The sequence below is a fragment of the Acromyrmex echinatior genome, chromosome 1 (assembly GCF_024713525.1).
Source record: "Acromyrmex echinatior isolate Ae372 chromosome 1, ASM2471352v2, whole genome shotgun sequence".
NCBI lineage: Eukaryota > Metazoa > Arthropoda > Insecta > Hymenoptera > Formicidae > Acromyrmex > Acromyrmex echinatior.
The window spans coordinates 27,249,677-27,262,310 of record NC_141852.1 but is presented as its reverse complement, the minus strand read 5'-3'; the positions used below and the strand labels follow the sequence as shown (position 1 = coordinate 27,262,310).

The 12,634-nt window shown below is 29.8% G+C and overlaps 1 protein-coding gene across 12 annotated transcripts in view; it reads right to left on the bottom strand.

The window, feature by feature from the left end:
- Window positions 1-12,634, bottom strand: part of LOC105148205 (uncharacterized) — a 41,139-nt gene that overhangs the window by 15,272 nt on the left and 13,233 nt on the right. For 4 of the 12 annotated variants that reach the window (XR_015546973.1, XR_015546968.1, XR_015546972.1 and 1 more), the window contains exons 17-28: window positions 11,455-12,135; window positions 8,664-8,799; window positions 8,272-8,375; window positions 7,313-7,958; window positions 6,999-7,181; window positions 6,381-6,590; window positions 5,645-5,926; window positions 4,551-5,048; window positions 4,127-4,305; window positions 2,457-2,603; window positions 1,194-1,593; window positions 114-301 (exon numbers count right to left, since the gene is read on the bottom strand). Coding sequence is in view for 1 of the 12 variants with exons in the window: in XM_087411975.1 (XP_087268101.1) it covers window positions 114-301; window positions 1,194-1,593; window positions 2,457-2,603; window positions 4,127-4,305; window positions 4,551-5,048; window positions 5,645-5,926; window positions 6,381-6,590; window positions 6,999-7,181; window positions 7,313-7,958; window positions 8,272-8,375; window positions 8,664-8,799; window positions 11,455-12,135 (3,654 nt within the window). In the remaining 11 variants the exon portion in view is untranslated. The remainder of the gene's footprint in view (window positions 1-113; window positions 302-1,193; window positions 1,594-2,456; window positions 2,604-4,126; window positions 4,306-4,550; window positions 5,049-5,644; window positions 5,927-6,380; window positions 6,591-6,998; window positions 7,182-7,312; window positions 7,959-8,271; window positions 8,376-8,663; window positions 8,800-11,454; window positions 12,136-12,634) is intronic. The other 8 variants (XR_015546971.1, XR_015546974.1, XR_015546975.1 and 5 more) reach the window with 8 other exon arrangements.

Genomic DNA, 12,634 nt, shown 5'->3' with positions numbered 1-12,634 from the left:
TTAATATTAGGATTAAAATCTAGTAATATATACTGCAAAGATATATTTTAGTAAACAATACTATAATATTTAGATAATTTTAATTAATATAATACTAATTTATTTTTATTTACCTTTCTTATTTTCCGAAGTTTTTGAACCTCTGCCTCATAATATTTTAATTGTTGCGTTAATATTTGATGCTGATTATTAAGCCATTGCTCATAATTCGCATGAATTTGCCGATCTTGCTCATTAGCAATATTTTCTGGTGGAGTCGGTGGTGCCGGTTTTTGAGGAATGTTAAACATAGCCACTCTTGCTAAAAATTAATGCAAATATAATTGTATATAATAAATTGAATTATTGTATAGATTTAAAATAATATACAATATATCTAAAAAAATATATGTCTTCATTAAATGTATCTTCATTACAAATATTAATAATTTAAAATATATTATCAAAATATCATTAACTCTAAATATAAATCAAACAAATTACAAAATTTTTCTTATTTAAATAAGATTTATCGTTGAAAACAAATTCAACAAAATTCTGATAAATTTTTATAAAAATTAATAAACACTAAATATAACTTATTTTATAGCTTAATTTACTTTTTATCGTAATAAAAGGGTATATACCTTTCTCGGCTTGAAAAATAGTTCATTTTCACTAATTTGTTTTTCAAGAAAGAAAAGGCATATTAGGATCGGGTTTTTTTAATATTAAAGAATATACTTTAGATTTGTAAAATCTTTGCGAAGTGCATTGCTTCGTTTCGATTCCCGACTACTTTTTGCTGCACTCATTATGACACGTGCAACAAAACATAAAAAAAGAACTGAATATAAAACCTAAAAATGACTGGATTCAGAAAAACACTTTAAGCACCAGCGGTTAAAAAAATTATGTGTCTATTATATAAAGATGAAATTTTATTTAAATTACTATGAAGGACTCAGTTGTATAACGACCCGATGCTATTACTTGCGCTGCGCGCTCCTCCGTAACAGCTTATGGGATGACGAGACGGCGTGCTAACTTTATCAATATTTCGAATTTTTTTAAATGGCTTCGGATATACATTCTTGAAATGTTAGTCTTTCAAAATATGTAATAAAAAAAAATCGATTTTTTGAAGCTGAGGAAACCCTCTTAATTAACATTAAATAACTATTCAATAAAATAATTAATAGAAGACTACTAACGTTCGGGTGGAGTCTGTGTGGCAATTGGTTGTCTCGATCCCACTTGCGCCGCTGCTAGCTTTAGCACTCCATCAGTAGCTATGCCACTTTGCTGCCAGTTGGTGTTAGATGTGGAAGGTGATCTCGCTGTACAAGGTGGTCTTATTACAGGCACCATACCCTGAGGAGGTGACGTAGTACCCAAAACATCAGCTTTGAATTTTTCAAAATCGCTGTCACTCAAAAGACTTCCTCCAGTGACATTTTCGGTCTGTTGCTGCTGCTGCTGCTGCTGCTGCTGCTGCTGCTGCTGCTGCTGCTGCTGTTGCTGCTGCTGCTGCTGTTGCTGTTTTTCTTGTTCTCGTTTCTCCTGCTCTAACAGCTCCTCCAGCAATAATGGCTGCTCCTGTGAACACGACTGCTGACAGTCAAGGTCGATTTTTGATACCAGGAGTGCTACTTTGAAGGTCTAAAGGCTAAAATTTCTATTGCATTAGGACTGAATATTACATTGTAAAGTTAACTAAAATTACAGCTATTATGTATGTAAATAGTTCAAATAAAGTTTGTATATACATAAAAAAAATAAACGTAGATAAAATGTGTGGATAAACATTATTGCAAATTAATTTGAATTTACATTTCCAATAATATTTTATATCTTTATATCTTTATAAATATATAAATAATAAAAAAATTCATAGCCTACTATAAATTAATACTACACAAACATGCAAACAATTTCAACATTGATGCGTTGATTATAAAAAAGCATTATTCTAAAAAGCATCATGTTGCTTCAAGAAGGATTAAGCAAAATTTAATAAAAACAGATTTTGTCAATGTTAGTAAAATTAATTTCATGCAGAATGGATGCAAACATTTAAAGGAGCATAAAATTTATAATAAAAATATAGAAAAGGAGAGAAAAGATATAAAAATTAATAACTTTTTTACTTTTATAATAGATAATGAAATACTAAAGTCGATATAAAAATTCTTTTCAATTAAATTTATGATCAATTTTAACTTTTACATATTTAATTTTATTAATATTTGTTACATTTTATAATAAATAAATTAAAGCAAATAAATAATTTTCTATTAATTATTTTACTTAAAATATAAAGTTCTAAAATATAATGTTCTTAAGAGATAGATTTATTTTTTAATTACATTCTAAAAAAATATTAAAAGGGAGAAATTCTTCGGAAGTTAAACATAAAATGAAGATTTATATTTCAATTTATTTTTTCTTGTTAGAATGCCCCAAATCTCGCTCACCTGCAGAAGCAAAGGTCTTCGGTGAGGGTGCGGCACTACAGGTCCCATTGGCGGACCCGCCACCGGTACCTGGTGCCCCGTCATATGAACTGAGGGCCGCGTCATACCTCGCCCACCACCACCACCACCACCCGGGCACAGTCCCATCTAGACATGCACCAACACCAAATGCATATTGCAAACTTGCACACCCAGGCCAAAAACACTAGCCAATTTTCTTACCATTACTCTTTTCATTGCCATTTAAACATTTTCCAGATTTATACTGTTTTATGTAAACATAATTAAAATATGACGAGAATAATAGAGCAAAAGTTTCATTAAATTAAATAAATAAGAAAAAAAATTCTTATTACAATTTTAAATATATCTCAAAAATAATTGTTTTTAGAACTTTAAGTTAATATAACTTCTAAATATTTTTCAAATTATATCTTTCTATATAATTTATAATTTTTATATAAAAATTATAATTGTAAAAAAAAATAAAAGAGATTAAAATTATAAAAATACATCTAATGAATAAAATATTAAATTTAATATATATTAGCAATTATTTATAATGTCTATCGAAACAGAAAATGTTTTGGCACTGAAAGTGTAAGATCTATTATTTAGCTACGCCTACAATTACAGCAATTTTTTTAGTCTTAGTTTCGCTTTCTGATCAAATTATTCTAATTAAAGCATGATTGAATTATAAATTGGTTATCGTTTGTCTAATAGAGTCTAGTAAAATATATTAATCAAATTATATATTTAAGCTTTTTTTTCGTATTTTACTAAATAATTTTCTCATGATTTATTAATATATTGTGAAAAATTATTTTATAAACATACTCTTATATATTAGGTGTTGGAATTAATTCGTAGCGTTTTTAATGAAAGAATGTTATTTATTTCACATGAGCATTAAAAATACATTAATGAAAGTACTTCCCATCACTTGTAAAACGCTACGAATTAATTCCAACACCTAATATTTAAAAAAAACTTTCATATAAATATACTTTAAATAAAACTTGTATACGGGAAATATTATTTAACATATATTTCTAAAAATATCTATTATTTTTAAGTGGCAGCTTAGCAAAATATGAAAAATTATTTCTATTTGATACTGTACACAGCCGCACAAAATATTTTTTAAATAAACTTAGCAGATATGCGAAACTGACTGACACATATATTACATGCAATCTCATGAAACATTTTATTAATTATATGTTATAAAACGTTAACAAACCATATTATGTAATTAATTATTATCAATAAAGTTTTATGTGGAGTTATTAATATAGTCCCGCATTGGAGTTATCATCATTTTGTTTATTTTATTCACAAATTTTTTGTGAATTTCCTTATAAATCTTTATTTTTTCTATTAGAATATTACGTGTGTGTGTGTGTGTGTGTGTGTGTGTGTGTGTGTGTGTGTGTGTGTGTGTGTGTGTGTGTGTGTGGCGCGCGCGCATTTTGCAATTATCTCATACGGAGTTTCGTATAAAAATTTAACAAAAGCATGTTTTACATTTTAATTCATCAATTATGCTCTTTAATCTCTTAATTTTAATGTGATTAATTTGATTTTCTCGCAATTACATAAAAACAAATATCAAAGCGATGCATGAATTTCCAAAAAGATTAATTAATATAAACATCGACATTTACCTGTATCGGTCCAGGATATGGCGGTGGTGGCCCTGGATAAGGGGGTGGTGGTGGCGGTGGTGGTGGTGGCGGAGCCAACGGCATCCGTGGACCAATCATATGATTTACAGCAACCACTCTGCCAGCCATATTTGGTATTCCTGCGGCTACTCGCATGCCCAGCCGTTGCTGTTGCGAGACTATAATAAAAATAAATGTTATAGATATTAAATATCAAAATTAAAAATTTGTACAAAACATAATATACAAAATAATATCTATTATTTTATATAATTATTTTATATATCATATTAAAGATAGGATTACTATAGCTGTAACTGATTTAAAATTTTTCTAAAATATAATTTTTTTACAGAATAATCTAATACTTAAACTCCAAAAGAAACAAATAAAATATTGTTATAAATAATTTTTTTAACTTTACCTTGTATATGTGCCTGCGAAAATCTCTGCGGATGTCCGGAAAAATTCGATGGATAGCTCACAGTTACTGTGTTTGTGGAAGTTACTACTCCAACTGCTCCATCTGGTGAAAGCAACCTTGTACCGGGAGGTATTGGCCGACCCATCGCTGCCGCTTGTTGTACTTGCTGATGCATTTGTTGTTGCACTACTTGCGCCTGCATTGCCTGCGATGTCGTCTGTGATGTCGCCTGTGGTGATGTTATTGTCGACACGTTGGAATTTTCTGTCAGAGTCAAACTCGTGCTCGTCGAGCAGGAATCAGTAATATCAGAGGTTGGACCAGTTAATTCTGATTTCTGTTCTTCGTCTCTAGTTTCTTTTTTTTGTTTATCGTCTTTGGGATCAACTTCAACTTGCTCGAGATCCAGATCAAGAATATTAGTTTTCTCCCCACCTGCGATCGTGTCCAATTCAGGGTCCGCATATTCCAGAATGTTGAAGTCCGCTCCCATTTCAGCTTCAAGAATAATAAATTCTTAGTTTTAAATTTTGTATTAATTTGTATAAGAAATTTGTTTCCAACTTTTTCTTTCAAAATTAATGTGTGTGTGTGTGTGTGTGTGTGTGTGTGTGTGTGTGTGTGTGTGTGTGTGTGCGTGCGTGCGTGCACGTGTGCGTGTGTACGTGCGCGTGTGTTACAAGCAAAGTCTGCATAGTGTGCAGGTCAACATTACCTGAACCATGTCAACGTGATTGAGTTGTGCAATGTTGGCATTGTAAAGCAGGCAACTTTTTACACACGTATATACACGTATATATATTAGGTGTTGGAATTAATTCGTTTTACAAGTGATGGGAAGTACTTTCATTAATGTATTTTTTAATGCTCGTGTGAAATAAATAACATTCTTTCATTAAAAACGCTACGAATTAATTCCAACACCTAATATATATATATATATATATATATATATATATATATAAATCAATTTAAAAAATGGAGTGAATTATTTTCTCAAATATATATGATAATTTTGTTTAATTCTAAATTTTGAAATTCAAATTCCTTTACATTCTTTAATTTTATTATGCAATACACAAAAAGAGACCTACCAAGCAGTTCGTCATCATCATCTGCCAAATCTCCCAATATTGCACTGACTCCTTCGACTTCAACCATTGGACCGGCTCCTTCCTGCTCTAGCTTTTCCAATTCAGCTGTTACATTGTCGGGGATCTCAGATGCTTCTGAAGTAACCACTCCCACGGTCTCGCTCATTGTTGTGGGAACGAGTGGTGCTCGCACCATCCCTGGAGTTATATTCATACGAATACCTTGATTTAAATTGTCCTGTGCTGTTCGTGCGACACGCTGATTCTGCGTCTGATTCACGTCTAAAAAAAGGTTTTTTATTTTGTTAAAATCTTTGTAAATTCAATTTTTTATGGTTGTGTAACATCAGAACTTTCTAACATTTTAAATTATAATTTATATAAAAAGCTATAAAAAAAGATGAAAATTTAAATAATAGAAAAATATAAATGCTCACGCATATTTAAATTTTTTGAAGATAATACCAAACAATTGTGATATCGGTCTGCAATTAGGACATACATTAGTAATTTTTTTCCACTATCTATATTTACAATACAACAATTGAAAACGATTAAACATTAGGAATATCTTGTTTTTTAATTTATTAAATTTTTAGAATACAGAAAAAATCAAATTTTGTGAAATCATTAATTTCACTTTTTTAAAAATAAATAACTTTTGTCTAAATTATTTCTTTCAAAAATATATTGCTTTCAAAATACTGTTTTGCGTAAAAAATTTTTTTTAATTTACCTGTAAATCTCTGTTGTTGCAAAATATCATAAGATTCGGAAATGGCATTTCTCGTTGCTGGCATTCGTATTTGGAGATTTTGAGTTGCTTGAAAATGCTGTTGAGCAGGTACATTAGTAGCTACTGGGGGTCTATTCTGCAGTAACGTCCTAGTACGATGATCAATCGGATTTTGAATATTTCCTGCTACAGGATGTCGCGAGTTTATTCCTGAATTCATATATCACACACAGAAATTTTATATAAAAATTAAAGATTTTACACAAAAAAAGTTAATAATATAATTAATTAATTTTATTTGATTAAGAATATTTAAGTATTAGAGAGAATGTTTCAACAATTATTATAATTTATGCAGGTACTATATAGTTAAATACTATATAACATAAGATTTATTACACAGGATGTCCCAAAACTGACGTTAAATATTTTACAGACAGATTCTTTGTAATATATTTTAAGACGAAAAATTTAATACAAAAATATGATAATTTTTAAATGAGAAGAGTTCAAAAATTACGAATAATGAGGCTAGAATTTCGCGCGCTCAAGGAAATTAATATAATAAATTAATATTTATACATTGAAAATTAATAAATACAAATATTACATGCATACCAATGGAATTTCTTATTAAGACATTCGGTTGAATAGGCATTCTGGGCCTAACAATGCCTGGTGGAAGTGGATGTCTAAAAGTGCCTTCACTAGAATTGTTTTGTACTTGAGAGTGTTGTTGCTGAAGCTGCACATGACTGGCTTCAAACTGTTGCTGATTGTTCTCCGTATTATTCTGTCCATCTAAATTATGAATATAATTGAAAAAGTGCGAAGATAATTTTAATTGTATTTTACTTCATTTATATTTCAGCAAATACTTGATATAAAATAATCATATATTCATTATTCAGAAATTACAGAATAAAACAAACCTTGAACCCAATTGGCACCTACTCCTTCAATTTTCTTACTAAATTGTTGTCTTTGCAGTAAGTCTCTCAATTGCCTATTGACTTCCGGTTGTTGTACAAAAGCCACTTCTTGTTCCTGAGATGTTCGAGGAGTTTCAGAACCCCTAGGTGATGGATAGCCAGATGCGGCAGGAGCGGATGTGGGAGTGACAGGTGGCTGGCTGTAAGGATCAGGAGTTCGCGATGTTGCAGGTGGAGGAGGAGGAGGAGGAGGAGGAGGGGGAGGAGGAGGAGGAGGAGCATATACGGGAGGTCGTGGAGGATTAAACACGGGAGTGCGGGGTGTACCTGGCGTTTGTGGTGATGAATAGGGGGATGCAGGAGTTGATACATTACCTTCGAAGCGTTGGAAATGTGACTCCTGAGAAGGTTGAGAGGAAGCCGGGGACTGTGGAAAATCATGAGGTGACTGAGGCGCTTGCGGTGAGAAGGGAGATGGTGGTTGAGGAAAGCCCGGACGTATTACTCGACAAGGTGCTTGCACAGGCAGACGTATCATAGTTTGATGATGAGGTGACTGAGGTGTGAGACTACGAGGGGCTTTGAGTGAGGGTGTAGCGAAAGTACTGCGAGAAGGAGAGGCTAAGGAAGTTAGTTGACTCGCGTCCTGTATCAAAATTTTAAAATTAATATATAGAAGATTATTTTATTTTATGTTATTTTGTATTTATTTTTTAAGCAATTTGTGAATATATTGTCAGTTTCATTAATTTGCAAGTAACATATCAGCTAAATTATATTCTAGTCTCGGTGACTTAAAATAATTTTATTAAAGTATTTTATTAAAAATATACATTAATATGGAATTAAAAAAAAAAATATATATATATATATATAATCAATATATATATATATATATATATATATAAAATTAATTACAATATATATAATCAAAATAGGAAAAAATTAAACAGACTTACTTGGGCTGTGGAAACTTGTAATTGTGTCGTTAATACGGGTGCAGTATCACTATTTAGTTGAGGTGCATTTTCTTCACTGATTTGTCTATGTACTCTAGCAATTGCTTTTAACAGAAAAAGAAATTATAATTGCGATTTAAATTATATTGACATAAAATTTTTTTTGTTTATCTTAAATAATAGTATATCAATTTAATTAATGAACTAAAATTTTGTGTTTTTGATCATAAAATAAATTGTAAAAATCGTTTTATTTCTTTTTATATACCTTTAATTTTCCGATAACTTTTTTCAACTTATATTAAATTTAGATTTTTCTCAAATAAAATATAAAAAATATAATAAAATGATGCTCCAAACTATTAAGGTAGAATTAAATATAGTAAATGTACCATGTACGCGTTGTTCATGGATGACTTGCTGCTGCAATTGTGCTTGTTGTTGACGTAATGCTTGCAATTGTTTCCATTGCCTTTCCTGCTCAGCTTCTCTAGTAGATCGATCTCTGTTTGATAGTCTATCCTGTTCCTGTTGAAGATCAATTACATATAATTTTTAAGCTATTTGTTAAAGAAGGTCATTACATTTAACGTAATTATTTTTAATTAAAAAATGTATTGCTTTTTTAGAGCTCTATAATTAATAACTGCATCAGTAAAAAATTACTAATTATTTAAAAAATTAGATTTAATATTAAAATTATTTTTATTTAATTTTACGGTATTGTAATATTTTTGTTAAATATTATTAAACTTTATTTTATTTAATATTAATCTTAATTATGAATTGAATAAAATTTAATAAAATTTAATAAATAGGCATCTAAAATTTATAAATTTATTTTTGTAATTATATTCATATAAATTGTTCAAGAAATCAATTTTTAAATGTAATGACCTTTTTTATAAAGCACAATTAAATATAAAGCACTAATTACAACCAGCCAATAAAAAATATTCATATACATAATGTCGGCCAAAGATCTGAAAAAATATTCAAAGAAAACTAAGAAATAAATATTAACTTTCTTAATTCTATATATTTCCATTACATGAAAAATAAATATAATTTCAAACTTTTGACCATTGCATAAACACTTTTAAACAATAATACACAATTAAATTAATAATTAGCAAAATTCTGTAAATTTCGTACATATGCAAATACACCGAAAACAAATATAACCAGCCACCATAATTTAAAGAGATTAATTTATAATATTAGTACATTTATATACACGCACGCGCGCATATTAATTAGTTTACTTGAAGAAAACTTTATTCACAGTAAAAAACAAAAAACTACAAACACCACAATCTCACCGAAGATTAATACGACGATTCCACATTCATGCGTATCAAAATGTTGAATAATTCCAATAATTTTACACATAATAAAATACAATCATAATAAAATGTGTGTTATGTATATAGAATTATAGAGTATATCAGATATATATGTATAATACACCGTTTAATAATACTAGATTTCTAAGATCATTTAAAGATAAAAATCTTAATCTGAAATATTAGAATTATAAATAGTTTAATAAGTTTTTATTTAACCCTTAAACGCCACACTACAAAAATACACTTGAGTATGACATACCCAATCAAATTCGATTGCTTATAACTTTCATAAAAAATGAACATATTGTAAACAATTTTTTTCATTTAAAAGTAGACATGAAACAGCATAATGGTACCAAGCAAATATATGTACTTGTATTAATAAAAAAATTATAAGCAATAGAAGAAGCATTGAAAAAGCATTAGAAAAAGAAAAGCCGGGTATGCCACCAAAAAGGCGGTTAAGGATTAATATATGTATATAAGCATCTTTAAATAAAAATTAAATTTAAAATTATGGCATTGTATACATACAAGTAAAAGATATCCTTAGATATAAATATAATTTAATGCAACTAATTAGAAAAACGCACGCACGCACGCACGCACGCGCGCACGCACGCACGCGCGCACGCACGCACGCATACACACATTAATCAATGACACGCTTCAATTTTGACGCTTTTGATTTTCGCGTTTTTAATATCAATATATATTTCATAATGCTATTTATTTTTGTTAATATATACAATAAATTATCTGTAGATAATATTTTTTTTATTAAAAAAATTCTTATAATCTCCATATTTTCAAATTAAAATTTTCATCTTTAAAAGTAATTTTACATATTTGCTATTAGAAAACATGATAAATATAGGATATCTTCTCAGAATGTCTATAGCATAAAAATAATCATACTAAAAATTAAAAAATACATCTATGATAGTTCTAAAAAAACATAAGAAAAACATAAGTTCACAAAAGTTAGAAAAAATTTCTGTCTATTTGTTTAATAAATTGTCATATAGATTCCTTTTTTTTTATTTCTTCGGATTATAATTTATTCGCTACATCTGTTTGTTTGCTATATCTTTCATTTTAACTTTAAAACAGATAAAAACAGAAAATTTTTAATTCTTGTAATTATATTTGTGATAAGGAGGAAAAATCTGAAAGTAATAAAATTAGTACTAAGCTACTGCATAACCAGATATAGAGCAATATAGTATATATAGTAATTTATCATTCACCCACAATAATAAAAAAATCATAAGCAATATCAATGGATTTAAAGGATAAGAAATAAATAATGATTCATGAATTAGGATTGATAGGGATACAAACGGGATAGATTATAAAAGATATGCTACTATTTTTAAACATGCTACTGGAATATTTTTGAATTATAAAAGAAATAAGAAATATACACTACCAAATACTTTCTATTACAATGGTGACCTAACAGAAAAAATATATATGTATATATATATATATGTCCAGCATTCTATATTAAAAAAATATTTCAATTAAATAAATTCAATCATGTAAAATCTAAGAATATGAAAATAAATACTAATTAAAAAATTAAATGCGTGTAAATAAACTCTTTAAATTCTTTAAGACAAATGTTGACAATGACGCTAAAGAAAACTATAATATGATTCATATCAACCACGGCCCTATAATATAAAGCATGAAACACGTATTTAAAGAGTAAAATCTTCGTTTAACTAAAAATATTTTAAATATAATATATATACATGTATACAAGAAGAATACTAAGTCTCGATTAGATGCAAAAAGAAAGGCAAGAAAACACTACGAAGGCTCTCACCATGATGTTATTCGGGTGGTGGTGGTGATGGTGGTGGTGGTGGTGGTGATGGTTCTGTACGGGAGGCACAGTGTGAACAATTGCAGTGGGTGGTGGTGGCGGAGGTGGGGGATCGTAGTGCTCCTGGCTGAGGGACGGAAGGGTGCGCATGATCTCGGACGGAGTAAGTACTCGGATTTGATGCTGATCTATACTACTATTCCCGCTGCCGCTATTAACGACAATCGGGGGTGGACGTTGCTGGAGGGGTTGCTGCCCTTCACCCGAATTATTGCAATGAGAAAAAGAAGAGGAAGAAGACGCAGAAGAAGACAAAGAGGACGAAGAAGCCGGTGTTGTGCAAGATTGCAAGACGGATGACTGTTGGTTTCTAGGAGCTTCAGGGGAGAGGGAGGGGCTGGGCGGGGTTCCCTGCACCCCACACACCTCCTGATGCTGATTGTTGCCGGTTGACGTCATTCCACTGGTCATCAACATTCCTGATTGCTTCTCTATGGGCCTCAAACCCACTCCCTGCTGCTGTTGTTGCTGAGCCGTCATAGCGGCGGGTTTGGTGATGATGGTAGTCATGGCGGTGGTGGTAGTAGTAGTGGTATTCATATTGATGGTGGTGGTATTGGTGGTGGTTATATTGGTTGTGATGATAGTGTTGGTGGTGCTTGGTGGTGTCTCCTTGGAGAGCTGTCGGATTAACACCGAGCGGTTCGCAATCACACGATGCGATATACACACATGAGGATGTTTCGCATAAATCTTATATAAGAACATATTTTATAACTATTTCATTTTTAAATTCTATCACATATACATACATATATATATATATATATATATATATATTTTAAAAAATAAATTGTATTAATAAAATTCAATATTTTGATAAAAGACTTAAATTTTTCAAGACTTTTAATTTTGCAAGCAAAAATTCTTGTATCTTCTGAGACATGTCCAAACCAGCAAAAAAGAAATAAAAAAGAAAAATTCCTTTGTACACAGATGTATGAATTCAATGAGTATTATTAAAATCCTCTTATCATTCTCACAATATTTCATTTTTTCTTATATCTCAATACATTAATAATTTTGTTCCATTTTTTCTAGTATGTTAAAAATTTATATTCATATTAAAAAATAAATAAATAAATAAAAACAGTTTTATGAGAAACATCTTGCATGTAAA